At 44.9% G+C, this 19,893-nt stretch overlaps 1 protein-coding gene across 1 annotated transcript; it reads right to left on the minus strand.

Annotated features, from left to right (window-relative positions):
* Window positions 1-9,817: 9,817 nt before the first annotated feature.
* On the minus strand, window positions 9,818-15,767 carry LOC106896122 (phosphatase and actin regulator 3-like). Its single transcript, XM_014955851.1, has 4 exons — window positions 15,568-15,767; window positions 11,436-11,697; window positions 10,025-10,272; window positions 9,818-9,831 (listed from the first exon to the last, which is right to left on the minus strand). The coding sequence occupies exons 2-4, from the start codon at window positions 11,672-11,674 to the stop codon at window positions 9,818-9,820; spliced, it is 501 nt and encodes a 166-aa protein (XP_014811337.1). The 5' UTR covers window positions 11,675-11,697; window positions 15,568-15,767.
* Between the last annotated feature and the right edge of the window lie 4,126 nt (window positions 15,768-19,893).

The following is a 19,893-nucleotide window of genomic DNA, read 5'->3' on the forward strand; positions in this document are numbered from 1 at the left end:
GCTTGTGGGACTGCATCCAGTTCTACCCCCTGCCCTGGGCAGGGACAACTCCCACCAGACCAGGTTGCTCCAAGCCCCCTCCAACCTGCCCTTGAACCCCTCCAGGGATGGGGCAGCCACAGCTTCTCTGGGCAACCTGGGCCAGGCTCTCACCACCCTCTCACCACAGCAGAGAATTTCTTTCTGTGATCTAATCTAAATCTCCCCTCTTTCAGTTTAACTAACTTGTATTAGGGGATAATTTAGTATAACAATGAAACAGTGCTTGAGCCTTACAGAGCTTCTTATTCAATAAATATTTCTTGGCCAAATTGACACAAAGCAAAAGACGTGCCAAAAAAAGGAAACTCAATGACTGATGAGCCTTTTGCAAATCCAGGAATGATTTATTAAGAGATTATGAAAAACTGAGCAGGTAAATAACTGAGTGCAGATGGTCAATGAGAGGTTCCCAGGCCACCAGGAAATGCATTGGGAGTAATTAGCTACAAAATTACACATTAATATTAGAAAAAGCCCCGTGTTCTTTGGCGCACTTTGCTGTGCCTTTCATCAGTTTTTTTTCTCTTGAATGTGAAAGTTCTGGTTCTTTGGTTCTTCCCCAGGTTCTTACTTCCAAGCATCCTGGCAAGGTATCCACGAACTGCCTAGGAATTAGAGGTGAACCCACCTCGTTAGCCCATCTGGCTCTCTTCACAGGCAGCTTTCCCATATTAGCAAGCTGAGGGGAATCAGCTGCATCTGTGGCCTCAGCCATCCTGATGCTGATTATGGGCTGGGTTTATTAGGCCCTGGTGTGGTAGAGGTCAGAAGACAGCATGGGAAGTGCTCCTGCTTCTTGGGACCAGCTGGGATTGCTGCCACGGAGGGTGTTACCACCGAGGATGTTGCCTAAGGAGCTGCTGCAATGCCACACGACGAGGGTCAGTCCCAGCTTCTGGTGAGCATCTCCCCATTTGATAAAGCTACTTGCTCTCAAGTCACCCCAAGAGTCCCCCAGACAAAACAAATATGTAGCTTTGAGACTAGCAAAGGCAAAATGAAACAAACAAACAAAAAAGCTCCAACAATGCAAAAAAAAAAGTTCTAGAAGCTCAAGCCAGAGAAATTCAAACTAAAACCAGATTTCTAAGTGTGGAACTGATTAGCCTTTGGAACACGTTCCCCAAGAGAATGGGGGAAAGCGGCTGGATGCCATGGTGTGAGCCACACAGAGCTCACGGGGCTCTCGGGGGACACGGGGTGAAGTTCTCTTGCCTCTGTTACCCATCGGGTCAGACGAGATGAGCTAATGATCCCTCTGGCTTCAGAAATCCAGATGCAGAAAGCCCCGCTTCCAAGGGAGCATTCCTCAGCTGGTCTGTAATTAATGACACCAGAACATCATCAGCCACCCCAGCACCTCTTGGACCGAGGCTGAGGGTGGCTCCTGCTGTTACACAGGAGACAGACATGGGGTAAAAGACCTCTATTTCTGGTCAAGAAGGGTGTTCACACTGGTGATCTTTTCTCACAGGAACTTCCTGAGTTCCTTCCCTTGTCCCTTTTTGCCCCAACCCTTATTTATTCTTCATTCTGTCCTCTGGATCTTTGAGGACCTCTTCTTTCCTCTCAACCCCAGTTGCCAAAGCTCAAGGCATCCTTCCTGCCTCCTGACCCTTGCTGGCACAACCAAGAGGGTGCTTTAGGATTTCTGTGCTGTGTCCAGTTCTGGGCGCCCCAGTTCCTTGAAGGACAGGGAACTACTGGAAAAAGTTCAGCGGAGGCTACTAAGATGATCAGGGGACTGGAGCACCTCTCTGATGAGGAAAGGCTGAGGGACCTGGGTCAGTTTAGCTTGGAGTAGAGAAGACTGAGAGGGGGCCTCATCAACGTTCATCAATATCTAAAGGGTAGGTGTCAAGAGGAAGGAGCTAGGCTCTTCTCGGTGGTGTCCAGTGACAGGACAAGGGACAACAGACACAAACTGAAACACAGGAAGTTCCATCTTAACATGAGGAAAAACTTCTTGACTTTGACTTTGAGACTTCTTGACTGGAAGAGGCTGCCCAGAGAGGGTGTGGAGCCACCTTCTCCAGATACAGTCAAACCCCACCTGGACACGTTCCTGTGTAACCTGCTCTGGGTGACCCTGCTCTGGCAGGGGGTTGGACTGGATGATCTCCAGAGGTCCCTCCCAACCCCTCCAACTCTGTGATCCTGTGATTCGGCAAACCCCAGCCAGACCACCACAGCTTGAAGGGAGGGTGAAGTCCAACACAGCCTGTTGAGAGGTGGAAGAACACAACCTAAGAACAGAAGGAGAGAGAGGTTTAAAATGCTGCTGTAGCTGACTTAAACCTCTGAAATGTGTGTGATTCTTCCACCCCAAAGATCTGCAATCACTTCCAGCTGCCCAGCATGCCGCGTGATTTATTGCAGTGCCTGGAAGAAGATTTTGGCTGTGGTGAAATGTGTTTGTACGTTGCCTGTAAAAACAGCAAATCTGAAGGAAGGACTCTCTGGATGTGGTTCAGAGCATGTAACAAAACCCAAATCGCCACGTCCTTCCATACACAGTACTGCAGCAATACATAAAATCAATATATAAGTTTAGCATCAAGCACATGCTATCTGATTGCCTCTGGGCACCAGAGAGACACTTAAAATAACTTTAGGCTGCACTGTACAATTCCTAAGCCAAGGCAAGACTACTTACATGAGCAAATGCCAAGCCCCATTGCGTAGCCTGGTCCATGTTTTCTAAATTAGAGCCTTCCCACAGGGCAGAGCACGAGTGAAACAGTTCTGCACAAAATATTTGGAAAAGGAGGAGGGAAAAGGAGAGGAAATACTTCTTTCTTTCAAAATATAAATACTCTGAATGCAAACAGGAATCAAACCCTGTAATGCCAGATCTACAGCCACGAAAGCAGCTAGGGGACTATCATTGTGCCCACATTCAAAATGCAGGTCCTCATAGCAACTTTCAGGGCTTTCCTTAGCCTGGTTGTCCCACTGTTTCTTCTATCTGCCTTATTGCCTGCTAAGGAGACCACCCCAGCCCTGTTACTGAGGGGCTGGTACCCTCCCTTTCCCCTTGGGATCTCCAGAGCAGACAGTCATGCCAAGAAAGGGGGGAGATTCCAGGGACATTTCCAGAATGTGTCTCTTGCACGAGCCTGCGCTCCCCTACTCTTGCATCCCATCGTCCCAAGCTGATTTTTCTCTGTCCATCATTATTATCACTGGGACAAGGCCCCACCGTGCAGGAGTTGCACAGACACAGAATGACAAAAACAAGTCCCTACCTGATAGATTTTGTGGTTGAAGATCTGCTCCGCTGGGCTTTTAATTGAATATAGATGTGGCAAGGAATGCAAGTCTCTATCTCTTGGTTGGGTGTCGGAGAAGTGCCACAGCAGCCACAGGATGGCTTTGTCAAGCAAGCAAAGAAGTGCAGATGATCTAAGTTCACCCTCACCATCTGCAAGATTCGGTTAACAGAAAGTATTTCAGTTCCTTGGAAGGGTGGAGCAATGTAAAAAGATAATGGAGAGGTGACAAGGAGAAGTGAGGCTTCCCAGCCATTAAGTTGCAAGAGATAATGCCTGGAGAGGGATGCTCTGTGGCCTTGTCCCATGTGAGTCGTAGCAGTGCTCACCCCGTGCATCACAGCTTTGGGCACCCAGCCATCCCGGCTCCTCCTCTCCCTCCCCTCCACTTCCCCTCCCTCCTTCCTCACTTCTAACTGCTTTAGGAATCCTCTTTCCTGCTGCCATGTTATTTGTTGCTGACTTTGGACATTCTTTATTGCCTTTCATCAGGCTCCCCAGCGCTCAGACACTGTGTGTTGGTTTGGCTCTGCCTTTTTGCCTGCGCAAAGACAAGAGCTTTATCTGTTGCCCAGAGACCACGGTGACTTCAGGGCTTTCCCAGTGCCAGCTCCTAATTGCAAACAAATGGAAGTCCCAGGCTACATCCCCAGCAATAGAGTGCCTTGGGTGGGAGGGAGCCTGATTCTGCTCGCTCTGTGCTGTGGGGCTGGTGAAATGCTCATGGTTTACAGCAGTGTATCTCAGGGTGCCATCTGGCCTTCAGCCTTGGCATAAAAGCCACATGGATGCTCGTGATATGAATATATCTCAAATGCCTGGTTTCCCTTAACGTCAAGGAATAAAGGGTGGTTGACCGCAACGAGCGACCTGGATGCTCTTCAGAAAAGCCTCACAGAGCAGAAGCAAATGGCACAAACGTTTCCACTCCTTTTCTGCCTCTCTTTGAGAGCCACAAAGGGACCAGTGCTTGGTGACAGGGACAGACAGAGGATGGAGCAGGGTGTCACACTGGAAGGGTGTAGATCACATGCTGTGCTCAGACACTCCTCTGCCCAGCACCCAGAGCTCTTGAAAATTTAACTTTTATCCAGGAAAGAGGGAAAGAGTCCCAATACTCTGATTTTATTTTTTTTTTATTATTCCAAAGCAGGACATCAAAAAGTCTGAATATCATGTTTTCTAATGGAGTGGACACCTTGGAAAGGATTCAGTCAGGAAATGACAAAATCAGTTGTTCTGCTCAAATTGGTGGAGAGTTAGATCCTCCTGTGTGTCAGACTGACTCTTAGGAGCTGTAGTTCCAGCAGTCCACCCCATCCTGGCTTTTCCAGGCTGCTCTGCAGCTCCTGTGCCACATTGCTCTTGTGGCCATCTATGACTTATCAGAACACATCAGCCAAAGGTGTTTCATGAGGTTTATAGTTTCTCCACAGCACCTAACTCATAAAAGATACTGAGGGCATGAAGGCGAGTCTGGGAACTTGGACAGGCACCGAGCAGGTCGATTTAATCTCAAATCTTTCCATTATGGTTTTTACCCCAGCAGCTAGTACAAAAAATTTCTGCAAACTTCCCCTGAAAAAACTTCAGTTTCATAAAAACTATTTTTAATTGCACAAGCGCTCGGGCAGAACATTCTTGATCACCTCTACATTTTCTGACAAGTTATCACTTAGTTGCTATTCATTATTTTTTTTTTTGCCAGTTTATTCGACTTCACCGGGGAATCACCCTCGGGTATTGATCAGCAGATAAACAACCCCAAACCCTGCCAGCTTTATTTCTTCCTCTGCTGCTCTCAAGAACCTCCTCCCTCTTGGAGGACTTCCCAACCTTCATATGAAGCACAGGCTCCTCATGAAGAAATCACCCCTAGGGCCCACCCCACTCCTCCACCTCTGCCCCATGGCACCTACATGTCCTTATTCTGGGGGTCTGCCCAGGCTCACCCCAAACCCACCATCCGTGGGAGGGCAGGTAGCAGGGAGAGGGGAGGGAGGATTATTCTTGCCTTTTCTCTAACAAACAGATCTGATTTTCTTGGAATCCAAACATTCAGTGGGAACGTGGCCAGGCTGGTTAAACTTCAGTGGGAAAGTCCAAAGGCTCTGAGGTGACTTTTTCGTTCTATGTCAATGGTGCTCAATTGTTTCATTTTCATAATATTGAAACCTGTAGTCTTGATAAGGTAAAATGGCTTGTTTTGACTTCGCTATTTCAAATATGATCTAATAATATAATGCAGCAGAGCAACATCAAAGGTAGATGTTTTTATCTTTTTGAAATTAAATATATATTCCCAAATCAAATAATTTTTGTGGAAATGGTCTTGCTGCAAGAAGTTATGATATTCTGACTTCCCCTGAGCCAATTAGTAATGGAAACAAATGGCAAAACATCAGCAGTTCTCAGGAAAAAGAGATTTTTATTTTTTATTTTAACCACTTCTAACAGGCTCTCAGGACCATGGTTTGGGAGAGAGGAGCTTAAGAGGAACAGAAGGAGAATTTTTCCATGCTGAAACGCTGAGGGTGAGTCCCCACGGTGCTGCTGGGCTCAGTCCCTGGCAGCAGTGGTCAGGAGATGAAGGTGTGAGGATGCCCAAAATGATGCTTTGGGAGCATCAGTGCCTGAAAACCATGGAAAGCAGCACGTGCAGCAGCCAACCTGGATGAGTCTTTTACGTACATTTCCCTTTGGGGGCTGTTCTGCAATGGATTTGAATTAGGCTCAAGATATGAATCTATAAATGTGGTATTTTTGGTCACGCTGCCTGTTTCATATTAAACCTCTGCAGCTTGTTTCTTTCTTTTTTTTCCTTTTTTTTTTCTTTTTCCACTTGAGCAGCTGTGCAGGGTGCGGAGTACTGCCTCAGCATCACCAGAGAAAAAGGTAGGAAATTCAGGGGAGGAGGGGAAAGGTGCGACGTTCTCCTGCCAGCACAATATTCGGAGTGAACTGAAAGAGTGGAGAGATGTTAATCAGAGGACAAAGGCAAAATCTCAGATTCCAAGTCTTGTCTGTGTTAGAAATAGGGAAGAGCATCTCCACACCATCTCACACACCAGACTCTGTAAAAGCAGAATCAGGTCCAAATGACTGCAAGTCAATTTATCCATCTAGAAATAAGCTTCAAAAATGAGAGGTACTAAATAGTTTCAGGTATTTGGATTTAATGACACGAGGAACAAAGTCTGTGGACTTATTTTGGATTTATACTGTGTAACCAACACTAGAACTTGGCCCAGTATCCTCCCCTTGGACTTTTCATCGCTTCGTTTTACTGGTTACTCAGGACCTGTGTGTCCTAACTCTTTGAACATTTGCCTTCAAAGGAATTAAATTAGATTATTGGTAGCTTTCGTCCTGCAGCCCCAGTTGCTCAGACTTTGGCAGATGTCCTACAGAGGAGCAACCTTTGGGACCTGCAGAGTGAAACGAAGAGAAGGCTGAGACAATACCCATTCTAATACACCATCATGAGTAACAAACCAAATCATTAGAGATGGAATCTCTGTTTCCCAAACAGAGAGATGTCCCTGTTACCTGTGGGTCAGATGTGTGCTGCCACGCTCCATTGCAGCAGTGGTCAGCAGGACGAGGGGGGGGATTCAACCCCTCTGCTCCCCTCTGGTGAGACCCCACCTGGAGCACTGTGTCCAGCTCTGGAGTCCTCAGCACAGGAAGGACATGGACCTGTTGGGATGGGGCCAGAGGAGGCCACAGAGATGCTGGGAGGGCTGGAGCCTCTCTACTGGGAGGACAGGCTGAGAGAGTTTGGGTTGTTCAGCCTGGAGAAGAGAAGACTCTGGGGAGACCTTAGAGCCCCTTCCAGTCCCTAAAGGGCTCCAGGAGAGATGGGGAGGGACTCTGGATCAGGGAGGGGAGTGATTAGATGAGGGGCAATGGTTTTAAATTGAAAGAGGGGAGATTTAGATGAGATATTAGGAAGAACTTCTTTGCTGTGAGGGTGGTGAGAGCCTGGCCCAGGTTGCCCAGAGAAGCTGTGGCTGCCCCATCCCTGGAGGGGTTCAAGGCCAGGCTGGATGGGGCTTGGAGCAACCTGGTCTGGTGGGAGATGTCCCTGTCTGTGACAGGGGGTGAGACTGGATGGGCTTTAAGGTCCCTTCCAACCCAAACCATTCTGTGATTCTATGATTAGTAGCAGTGCTCAGTCCTGAAACTTCCTGGGTAGATTGTGCAGCAAAATATCCCAATGCGTGGAAGATTGGGGGAGGTGGGGTGGGGTGGCTTTTTGTGGTGGGATTTTTTATTGCTGTTGTTTGGGTTTTTTGCTGTTTTGTTGTTTGGTTTTTTTTGCTGTTTTGTTGTTTGGTTTTTTTTGCTGTTTTGTTATGTATAACCCACTCAGGATAAGCTGTGCTCACTTCATCCAGATGTCTGGATTTCTAAAAGGCTTATGCTATAGCCACTCCCATGGTCCATATGCACTGTGCACTGATTAATCTTTAGGGTATTTCACCAAATAAAAATGCAAGAGATCTGGATTACGCTGATCTGCTAGTCTAAGGAGCCATTCCCCATGCCTCACCAGTTGGGTTAATTCCTGAATAATAATACCTGCCCAACAAAGTGAAAAGGGGGAGATGATGTTACCCCCTTCAGGGAGACATGCTGGGAAACACTCTGTAATTAGTTCATCTGTTTTCATCTTGAGTGGCCCCATTGATGGCCAGTTCTGTTATTCCACCTGCTGCATATCTGATGTTTCAGAATTAATAAACAAATGAATAAAATCTGAGAACAAAGAGGAAATAAACCCCTAAACTAGTTTTCACCACATCCCTTTTCAGTACCCTGAGGCAAGTTTCTTCCTGATCACTATCTCAGTGGAAAGTGAACCTGCAAATACCCTTATATCAGTATTGTCTTCATAAGGGTTATTTTTCCTGGTCAATAAGGCACGTTCAGTGCCGGGCTGTCCCATGACCAAGCTATCTTAGGCAGGATCTTGGCTGTGGCTTGTTTCATGAGTTATGGCCACTCAGCTAGGTCAACAATAATGCTTTGAAAATTCACACCCCTTTCATGCTTGGTCTGCAGGTTCCTGACTAAAGTTCCTGTTTTGATTCAGTTGAATCATGACATTTAATTTCCTGTGTGTTTACTGTTCTTTCTATCAAGCAGCAGGCAAACCCCAGTGCTGCATGCTGATGGAGAGACCTTGCTTGCACAGGTTATCAATTGTGGGCTACATGCTAGTTTGTTATTTTTTTAAAACGACGCACAAGGCTTCTCTCTTGCCTTGTGCTTTTAGGCAAAAGAATGATTTATTGAGTAGAGTGCTAATGGAAAGTCAAGGTACAGTTTTTCACTTTTTCCAGAGTTATCTGTGACCTGTCCCAAGCTCCCCGTAGCCATGGGGCTGTGGCACTGATGCACTGTTCTGCATGGCAGTGCCAATGGCAAGGCTGGTGGTGTGCTAAGGCACTACACTAATTGTAAAGCAGCTTTGGATTAACGGATAGTTTTACCTCCTGACTTGCAAACCAGCCCAGATTTTTTTAAGCTAGAAGGAGTCTGGAGCTTTTCAGGGAATTACTCCGGTGCTATCCCTGTCCATGTCAGTACTGTATCTCTCATGGCTCTCTGAAATGTGAGTGGAAGCAGTAGAGTGAATGCTGGCACAGGCAGTGCCACCCACTGTCAAGACCAGAAATGCCTTATGTCCCAGCTTGCACTGAGTAGATGGGCAGCAGTCACATCTCCGGGGCTGCAGTACTACCACCCCACACCAGGACTTGTGTGGTTTAAGTGACTGTGTTGCTCCACTGGCCATGTACCCCTCCATGGTCCGTGGCAGCCTCCTTAGACACCAAACAGCTGGACCTCTGCACGGCCTGGGTTTTTGTTATGCCCCTAGGATGTGCCTGAATGCCAGCAGAACAAGCACCAGGCTTGTACAAGAAATTAGGTCTTTTGCAAATGTGCATTTACAACCTGCAAGAACAAGGCAGTCCACAGTGATCTCCAGCCATCTAAAAGAATCCTGTGCATAAAGCTCAAGTCTTATGATGGCTAAGTTTTAGGGGAGTATGGAACAGGCTTCTCAGTGCAGAGACTGAAGTTTAGGTGTGAAGAGTCTTTGGCATTCAGCCAGAGAGAGAGAGAAATTAATTACGAGGAAGAAGGCTGTGTAGCTACAAAGAAAGAAATGAGGGAAAATTATTCCTAAAAATAAGAGATGATTATTGTGCCAAAGCCCTCTCAAATAATTGCTCAGGATTTTACAATGTGTTACCCATATGTCTCAAGAAAGGGTAAAATGGACCAAATGGAGAAGAAACTTTCTTCTTTAAAATATTTTCTCTGGATGTTCCTAGATCCTTCCTAGATTCATTGGTCTCTCCCACTTTTCGGTGACAGTGAGAGGTGTGTGCACATGCTACCGGTCAGACCCAGAGTACAAAGGGTATGTCAGCAGCTGCAAGGGTAAAGCTAATACGAATACATTGACTTAGATAAGTCTAAACATCATCTTAGTGTGCAGTATCTACCAACACAAACACCATCACAAGTCACTATGACTCAAATTTACCTTTAGCTTTTCACCAAGATTCCTTGAAAAAGCTGATGTTACAACAGAGGGATTTATACTGCTCAGTATTTTCTGTTGCGTGCTGCCTTGTTTAGAGCATTCTGTTCTGCTATGATAATATATCTTTATAATAAGTGACTTTCCTTACCAGAAATAATGGAGTCATTCAAAACTTCCTCATCCTGATAAAAAACAGAGTCTTCCTTGAGTTCTGAGTTCATGATCATGTTTTCTTTGTTCTCATCCGACTCTTTAACTGAGTTCCGCTTATTTTCTGAATCACTGCTGTAACTCAGCGAGTTCTCCTTTTCCTTGTTGCGCTCGATGCTCGATGTTCTGGGTGGACGGACATCCACTCGTTTTTTTGGAGAGCCTTTGCTTTCTCTTCCATGGAAGCTGTGGGTGGAAGGTGTACAGCACAGTTTTTACAAAAGACTCTTTTATTGCCACGGGAGGAACTTATCATTAAATGAGGATGAGCAGAACATCCCGTAGCTTATAAAGGCCAGGGCAAAGAGTTCAACATGGGAGGACGTGGGATGGCATTCTCAAGACTGTGTTGAGAATGGCTAACATGGATCTACTTTCCTATCTGTCATAAAAATAAGGTATGGAAGGGTAGTGGCTAATGTATTTCTTTGATATATAGCCACATGCTATACCGTGCTGATTAAAAAAACCCCACACAGCACGTCCTTCTAATATAAAACATACATGGCATGAAATATTTCCATTCTGATACTTTATGATCATGACAAAGGTTTAACGGGGCCTGGAAATAATATTCTATGAATCTATTCCCCATGAGAATAGCGGCTATGGAATTGAGAAATGTTACCAACTTAACTCCAAAGCTCTCTGATGGAAAAGGTTATCTCTGTCCTCCTCCAATTCCCAGGAGGGCTTATAATAAAAAGCAGAGAAAGTACCCAGTGTACTTCCACACAGGCATTTGTATTAAAAATGGATCCCGTATATGCTCGTGTATAAGCCAGGAGACATACGCTGAAATAGTAGCGTTGCTCATATGTACAGTACTGATATTTGGAGCAGGATTTGCTTTAGGTACTCTGACTTGGGATTTTGTCAGTAAATTTTCTTTTGTCAGCAAATTTTCTTTTGCAATAGGTCGAGGATTATCAAATGATTCTACCTGTTTGAAAACCTACTTCCATGTCACATTAGCCTTCTTATAAAGGGAAAACTTTGAAGTAACTGCCAAATTAAGCACTTTAACCAGGGATGGAAGTTCAAAGTAGTGCATCAAGAGGAGGGCAACCCCAAGCTGTACAAGTAGATAAAGTTCCAATAACAAATTAGGGAGGTTTACCAAGAGAAATTATTTAGTGGAATGAGTGTCCTCGTGCAGGGAAGTGGTTGAGGCACCATCCCTGGAGGTGTTCAAAAGCCGGGTTGACATGGTGCTGGGGGACATGGTTTAGTGATGGGTTTTTTGTCAGAGTTAGGTTGATGGTTGGACTAGATGATCTTGAAGGTCCCTTCCAACCTAGATGATTCTATGATTCTATGCACCCATAGTGCCAGGAGGCTGTACGTACCTGTCCTGCCGGTGTTTGGTGGCCAGAGCCCTGTGAAGTTCTTCAATGACTCTGCTGGGAGGTAAAGGCAGGTGGACGGCAGCCAGGTGAGGGGAACCAGTTGGCGTTGTTACCTGTCCCCTGACGTGGGGATCGGAACTTTTCTGGCCAGAGGGATGGAAGAGGGCAGCTTGTCCTGAGATTTGGGAGGAACCAACAATGACGTAATTCTTCAGGATGGTGGACGGAGGAGATTTCATGGCTGTGTCATCTATTTCGCTTCCTGCTGTCAAAACACCGAGGGTGAGAGGTTGTGCAATGCCTTTGGTTTTTGCACACAGAGTGTGCAATTAATTTGTTGTGTTGAAGAGAGAAAAATGGTGGTGTTTTGTTCTTGCTAGGAGGTGACTGGTTAAACTGAGTAACTGCCTGAATTCAAAAGCCTTATACTACACAGATCCAGATCTTTGATCTAGAAATATAGATGCCTCCCCCATTCCCCTTTTCCCCGCAGTACCAGATTCTCCTTTTTCCCAGCCCACCGCTATATTCTGGGTTGCCACTACTGTTCCTCCCAACCGCCGATGCTTGTACTGCGGTGGCTTCCCAATCTAGCACTTTCTCTGCTGGACTCTGGCAGACTGTATTAAAATTTATGTATTGTGGTTCTCAGTCAGGACAGAATGTACCAGTATCATTATCTGCTCCTCTGTGATTGCTGCACAGCTTAGACCTCTGTCTTTCATATGCCAGTTGAGGAAATGCCAAAATCATTATAATATGAGGATAATGTTCGCATAACAAGACTTGCCAAACGAAATCCAAATGAAAGATATGGAATTGAGCGCTAAGAAGGGAAAAAGGTGGGGCGATCTAATCTTTTTTACCCACAGATTCAGATATTTTTTATGCTGTGTAAGCATTTTATTGGAAATTAGACTTTGATATATACATTTCCCCAGCACCTGAGTCCAAAACACAGTGGCCATTTCCCTGGTTGTAAATGTAATAGTTTGACACTCTTAAGATATCTGAACATCTGCCCTGAAAAAGATGCGGATGAGTTTTTCTCTTCTGCAGTTCTCTTCCCCTTTCCGCTTTCCTTTTCTCTCCATCCCAAGCCTCTGGCATATGGTGGTGTTTACACCAATAGCTCAGTCTGGTGTAAAAAGGCAATGCAAGTGCTTCATACAGAAGGGTATTTCTTTTCTCTTGTTGCCACCTAGTGTTTTAAATAGGAATTTAAACTGACCCAGCTTGTACAGCTTTTGTACAAACTTATTTTCACAGATCATTTTCCTTTTCTCACTTACTTAGGAGAGAAATCCTTCAGTTCCTAGCAGAGAAAAGCTTCTGCTCAGGCCAGGAGTATCCTGAAATACCCCCATAAAAAGGGCTTGGTTATCCTTAAGCAGGGTAACTGACTAGAAAACTGGAGAGGATGAAAATAGGTTTGCTTATTAACTTCAGTTACCAAATATTTCCTCTCAGCCCCAGCATCCTGCATAACAGTTACCAACTACACTGGTCCATGTTCACTGCTGGAAATCTGGTGGGGACTCTGAGTGCTGGAAACAGAGCTGGGTGTCTGGAGAGCAGGATTTTTGAGGGCAAGAGCAAAAGCAGAAGTGGGAAGGGGAGCTCCTGTAGCCATAACCAAAATCGAACATTGAAAAAATTTTTAAGAGTAGCAACACTAAAGCCTGGACTCTTTTTCACATTTCTCCTTCAATGAGGAGACTTACATCCCTATTACAATCTTCTCTGTTATTCCAGGAAAGATCTAACTTACTATTTCCTTAATTTCTGGAAGGCATTTTTTCACATTTGTCTCCTTTGAAACCCAGAACCCTGACCAATGGCCAGAGCTTCATTCAATTCTCTCTGCATCCAGACAACAGGGATCAAGCTTGTCCAAAAGTTATACTCTCTGAAATCTGAAAATGTCTGAAAGCACGAGGACATTTCTTCAAGTGTGTAGGTGCCCAGTGAGCAATGTCTTGGCAATGAGACGCTTTCCACCCCGAGCTCCTCCTGAGCTGATCAGGATGGGTGCTGTGCCCAGGGGCCAGCCAACCTCTGCTGAGCAAAGATGTCTTTCCAGCACTCGAGGGGATTTTGATTATGTGCTACTGCGGAGATGCACAGAGTGCATTTATGACTGATCATTGCCCATTGAATCATTGCCTGAGGCGATGAAAAAAACCACCTCTTGAGCTACTTTATACCACTGCATGGAGAGAGGGTGTCCATGTTTTCTCAGAGGAAGAACTCTGGGTTCTGCTCAACCCTAAAGCAGGAGGGGAGGAGACTGTTATCTCTATACCTGCTTGTTCCTGGAACAGGTCAAGGGCCACTTCTGTCCTCACTGCAGCTTGGGCCAATATCGAGAGTTGAGAGTTTCCTTAGATCACACCTTATTTGTCCTAATGACAGTTGTTCTGTGAATAATCTTGCAAAGTGATGTCTTGGCACCTTGCCCTGTTCCCCCTCTCTCTGTGATTAATTGGTGCTTGGCTTATTCCTCACTCCTCTGCTAACAGCATCTCTAACATTGTTAAGGGGGAAAAAACTAAAGACAAAAGAGCTTTTCAACCTCTGCATCTCCCTTTTCTTTCATAATTGCTCTTTGTTTCTCTCTCCCCATACATTTGTATTCCCTTTTTCTCATTGACAGTATTTGTTTAGTCTTAACTTACCACTGCCTCTGCATCCAAACAAAAACAAACAGATGTATTATCACTATTGATAAAGGGTCTATAGATACTGGAGACACTGAGAAAACTAAGAGTTGTTGTTTATGGAAAATTTAGATGAGAATGGAATAACAAAACTCAAAGTATCTTGGATGTCAGAGGAAATACTTTGTTAAGCAGCAAAATATCTAGACTCAAAAAGCTGGGATATGCCTGGTGGAGCTGTGATCTGTTACCCTCTGTGGGTCAGGTTTTCCAAGTAGCCTACATCTCCCCAGAGCATGGCCTTCTCAGCGGCCCGAGGGCTGTCCTGGTTGTGCCTGTTTGTGTTGGAAGGTGGAAGAGGCAGGGTAGAGCCTGACTCACAGCAGAGAATGTTGAGGCAATCTGTACAGCAGTGCCCAAGAAGCATTATGATACCATTTTGAATCCAGCTCCCACTTAAACTCTTACAGCTTTTAAGCATGGGCAAAATATGGATATTTTCCATGGGAAACAAATACTTGTACTTTTCCTCAAAAGGACTGAAAACCCCAATGTTTTCTATGAAACCCAATGGTCAGATCACAATGCCTTCTGGTATTTTGCTTCCTGGTGACTTTGAAAACCCTGTTCTTGTGCCAGTAGATGAGTGTGGATGCAAATCAGGGCTGAGATAATGGCTGTCATTTAAAAGTCTAAATATCCAACTGGTCTGACATTTGGATGTCAGGACTTGATTCTAATTTGCAATAAGGCCCTTTAAACTGCTTTTACCATATGTAGGGCCCTAAAATCAGAACAAACTAAAATCATATTCACTTTAACACCCTTTCTGCAATGCCAGAATGTTGGAAAATGTAACAACATTGGCAATACATTAGAAAATCCGGCCCAGGGGAATTGCTCTTGAAACATTCAGTGAAGTCTGGCAGGGAGGGTTGCGGTGTCGGAGCCAGGTGGATCACGTATGTGTGTTCTGTGTAACCAGACCAGGTTCATAGCTCTCTGTTACACCTTCTCTAGAGAGCAAACCCTTCAGACAGAAACCTCCACAGAACCTATGGACTTCAGCCTGGTTGTACTGTTCTCTGGCGGGAGTCTAGGTAATGAAAACATTTAAATCTTCCTTGTGTTTTATGACATATTGATAGGAGCATCTGATTCAGCAGACGTTTGCGGTTGGTTTGATTTCTTTTACATGTGTTTAGTGCAATAGACTCACAACAAATAATCCCCTGAGAGATTCAGATAAATATGTGAAGTACAAAGATCAGTGCGTTGTTATCAGGCAACCAGACCGCTCAGTTTATGGAAATCATTAGCATCCTCTTCACTCATTGTAACTACCCTGATTCACAGCAGTTTATGGCAATAGGCTTAACAAAGGATGTAAGAAAAAAGAATTATATACAGTGCTGTGGAGGCGAACAACATGCAAAGGATGGAAAAGTCTTTACTGACCAGTCATGACTGACCTGTTACGCTCTTTGTGATTTTGGAGAATGCCTTAGGTGGTGGAGCTGGGAGCAGCGGAGGGCTGGGGAGCTGTGCTGGGTTTCTTTCTGTCTGTTTCTGGGGGGAATCTGTGGATTCAGATACAAGTAAGGCTTGTGGACTGTCTTCAGATGCTGGCAGGCTGGCATCTTCTAATTCTTCTGTGGGTGCTGAAGGTTTCTTGGCTAGTAGGAAGATGAGTAAAATTAATGGAACATGAATTTAATAATGATAGGCCAGGGGACAATGCCAGGAACATTCAAAAAAACAGAACACATGGCACACAGCTAGGAGCAATTCTTTTCCATAGTGAAAATAATTACTGTGTGAAACAGCCAACCAGCCACGGCAGGTAAAGAATAAAATGTATGAGGATATTGCAGAAGTGTTAGTTTTGGTGTTCTGGAGAAAACTGCTGAGCTTCCCTTACTTCCCTAGAGCCTTTTTCTGGTGGGGTTTCTTTTTTTTTTTTTGCACAGATAGATTGGCTTGCTTTCACAGTGCTATTTTTATATAGTAAGATGTAACTATTTGAGAAAAATATGTTTTTATACAGGTTGGTTTATTACCTAGCACTGAGGGCGGATATGAATTTAAACTAACCTTATGTTATTATATAATATTTTATTTCCTTTGCTATGTAGAGGTCTGGCTTTATTTAACTTTCTTTTGGTTCATGCAAGTCTCCTGGAGTTTTAAACCTAGAAGGACATGGACTGTACAGTGCAATGATGTTGTGTAGGTAGTGGAGGACCTCCTTGCCTCCAGAAGTCATTGAGGCCAAGAACATAGGAAGGCTAAAAGGCATCAGACATGACAAAAGTGAAGAGTGTTGCCACGGGTGTCATTTATAGGTGTTTGGGGTGAGGGATTAAACTCAGGGCCACGGGGCTAAAGCCCTTCTCTGAAGATCAGAGACCTTGCTGACAGCTCTGAGCAGCTGTGTCAATGCACAGCTGGTATTGCAAGGTGCTGGTCCTTGGTTTGGAGTCATTGTGTGTGTTTAGGAGCCACAACACTGATCTGATGTCACCTGGCATTTCCTATGTTCCTGCGTTTCTGATGACGGATTTTTAGCACAAAAAGCAATGGGTTGTTAAAGGTCTAACCAGGTGATGGTGTTGCAAGTTGCTGGAGGAGTCAGATACGCTGCCACGCACCGGGTGTCTCTTCCCACCCTTCCACAGGAGGTGGCTTCAGCTCCCCTGGCTCTCTTTGCACTGAAGTAGGTGGAGATGCATTCACGGGACCCTTCACCAACGATGCCGTAGCCTCATCTACTGAACAGTTACACCTACCTGAGGGCAGTAACAACTTTGATGGCTCTGGAGCTACCTAGAAGAGGATGTCTGGCCATATCTTTGGAGAAAAGAAATGCCTGGGGCAAGAAAAGGTCTGCCCAGTTTGTGGAAGGAGTGGTGTTTCTGGGGTGTGGAAGTGAAGGCCAACACTCATTGTTCACCAGCGGCCACGTCCCTGTTTGCTGGTGAACAGGAAAGCCTCTGGAATTTCCTTCCACCTGGAGAGGGGTGCCACTTCTTGCACCAATCCCCTCTCTCAGCCAGAAATTTTTTTCTCCCGATTCCCACCAGTAGATGCAGTATCTTTGCTATGAAGTGTATGGAAAGACACTGAGATAATCACATTAAGCTGGGGTGCAGGGGGGAAGCACGTTTGTGCAGCACAACGCTTGTGTTTGTATGTATCTGTGTGTCTATTGTTAACAAAAATATGTCGTAAGATTGTATTTTGGTTTTTTGAGCGGGTTGCTTCAAAAAGCATCTGCCCTCTTCCCTGCAGCCTGTGTCGGGGACATCCAGAGGGGTGTTTCACTGAGCACTCCTTTTTGTGGTCATCATCCTTTAGTGCCAAAGAGGCGCTTTGACTAGCCAGGGATTACCATATTTCTGTGTGGATTCAGGTAAAAAACCTTATAAGTATTTTCCTCTCTGCAAAACAATGTTATTACAGAGAGTGCTTCAGCTGGGACCACATCACCTCATCTGCTTTAAAGTGGAAACCAACTGCTGTGCCTAAAATGTATGTGTGTCTGTGATTTTGACATTCCTTCTGTTGTTGTTGTTACCAACCTGGTGCTTTAAATATATTGTGTCTCCATTTTTGAAAGGTCTGGTACCACTGTACTTGGTGAGAGTTGGGGTGTTGGGTTCAGTGTGAGCAGGATCAGATCCTCTGGTGGTGACGGTAAAGACAGAAAGAACTTTTATAAGAAAACTAGTTTCATATGTCTTCTCTGGACAGTACTTTATATCCTAGGATCCATCTCCTGTCCTCACACATGCAGAGTGGTTTGCCAGAAGACACCACCTGAGTGTCAAAGCCAAGAGTGACTTGGGGGAAAGTGTGGAAGAATCTTGGTTTTGGCACAATTACAATTAATTTACAATTAATATTGACACAGATATGGAGCTTGTCCTTCTCACCAGGGAAGGTGCATCCTTCACACACGCTCCCCATCGAAGGACAGCTTCTCTGATCCGTTCCTGTTGGAGTAAACAGAGAGTTAAATAATCCTCTGGTTTTGATTCAACAGCATATCTTGCTATTGATGATAGGGGCCAAAAAGATATTTTTTTATTAGGGAAGATGTAGGCTTTGCAGTGAAACCACAGCATGAGGGCAAACTAGTGAGAGTTGCAGGGGTAGAGCGTGCTAAAGGAAGGGCATTTGCTTCTGGGAGAAATCCACGAGTTGCAGCAGGAAGGGAAGGGGCTCCCTGCAAGGCTGGGGGAACACCTACAGCCTGCTGGTGATTCTCTGGGTGCCTTGTGGGCCACCTGCCCCTGGCAATTATTGAGACTCAGGCCCTGACATTGCTGTGTTGGTGACAATTCACTACTCAAGTAGCTGAGACCACTCGGGGCAGGGGTTGCTCTGGGGGGGCCAGCACCGTGTCCCTCCCTTGCCTGGGCAAGGCTGAGCGCAGGGTGAATGTCATGGTCATGAGTAACTCTTTCTCTTGAGTGAGAACCTGATAAAAGCTTTCTCTTGCTTGAGACCAAAATGTCAACCTTGAGTGGGAAGCGTTGCTCTCTGCCTGGTGTTATTTGCCTGATGCAGCAGGGAGAGCATCCCTGCCCCTCGTGTTACAGAAATCAATCACTGCAGCATCCTGTGCATCACCCACCGCTCCTCCGCTGCACACCGAGCAGAAACCCCCTCCAGGAGAGTGTTTGATTTTTCCTTTCTGCCTTTTAACTCTTGACCAAAGACCAAATCAGGGAGAGGAAGCCTGGAGAGATGGGAGTGATGTAGGGACCACACCTGCGGAGGAGGAGGGAAAAGAGGTAACACTGAACTGGTGCTGAAAAAGCAGCTTCCCTAAATGTGAAATGGTCACCTGTGGTGTTTTCAAAGTGCAGCTGTTGAAGCCTAAGGTTGGATTTTATTTTTTTCTTCTTTTTTTTTTTAAAGAATAGATGGTATTTATTGCTGTGCCAATTTTTTATTTATGCTGTCTTTATACTTGTATGTATGAATATCCTATCTGAATTCTGCCTGAGGAAGGATGAAGGGTGACTTTCTGATGTGTTTTTAACTGAGGTGTTTGAGCAAAGGCGACTGCTCATTTTGCAATGAAGGCTATATTCGAAGTTAAATATACACATTTCACTGAAAATGCAGTTCCTATAGAAGTTTTTGTTGCTATTTTCCCTTTCTTAGCATCTAGAGGGTCCTCCTTTTCTCTGGCAACTTGTTTGGAGTGATGTGATTTGTAGTAACCAGAGGTTTCTGAGAACTCACCACCTAAAACCTGATATTTTTTTTTGTTTACCAACATCCCACCAAGACAAGGCTTGTCTGCAAACATGAAACTCTGGTGGCCACAGAGAAGGAAAACGTATCATCGTGAAAGGGCTGCATGAACCTCCCATCTTCCACTCCTTAAGAACTCAGTATTGTCAGAATGTGGTAAATACTGTACTTTATATTTTTATTGAGTAAAAAGAAATATCTTCCCAAATAATGTGAAAAAGGTTTTTGTATTTGTGTTCCTGCAAGGCAGCTTTTATGGAGGAGTTATATTATGCTTTTGAAATTACTCCTTTCATAGAATATTTTGAAATGAAACACTTTTATATCATTGTAAGTTCTCCCATAAATGTGTATGCACTTAAAATTTTCTTAATAAAAATTTCTATCTAAATGAAATGATCCCTTGCTTCTCATCTGTTTTCCACACATACAAACAGCTAAAAGCTTCACATCAGAAAAAAAAAAACCTCATTCAGATGTGTCCAGTTTCAAGGGTGCTTCCATGTAGCTAAGCCTCTCTGCAGGAAGCC

Source organism: Calidris pugnax, unplaced genomic scaffold (genome assembly GCF_001431845.1).
Source record: "Calidris pugnax isolate Ruff unplaced genomic scaffold, ASM143184v1 scaffold287, whole genome shotgun sequence".
Lineage (NCBI taxonomy): Eukaryota > Metazoa > Chordata > Aves > Charadriiformes > Scolopacidae > Calidris > Calidris pugnax.

Excerpts from the sequence above, each read along its gene's own strand:
- LOC106896122 (XM_014955851.1), bottom strand. The coding sequence starts at position 11,674 with ATGAAATCTCCTCCGTCCACCATCCTGAAGAATTACGTCATTGTTGGT. Across the intron at positions 10,273-11,435 it reads ACCAAACACCGGCAGGACAG|CTTCCATGGAAGAGAAAGCA; the intron begins GTACGTACAGCC and ends TTCCACCCACAG.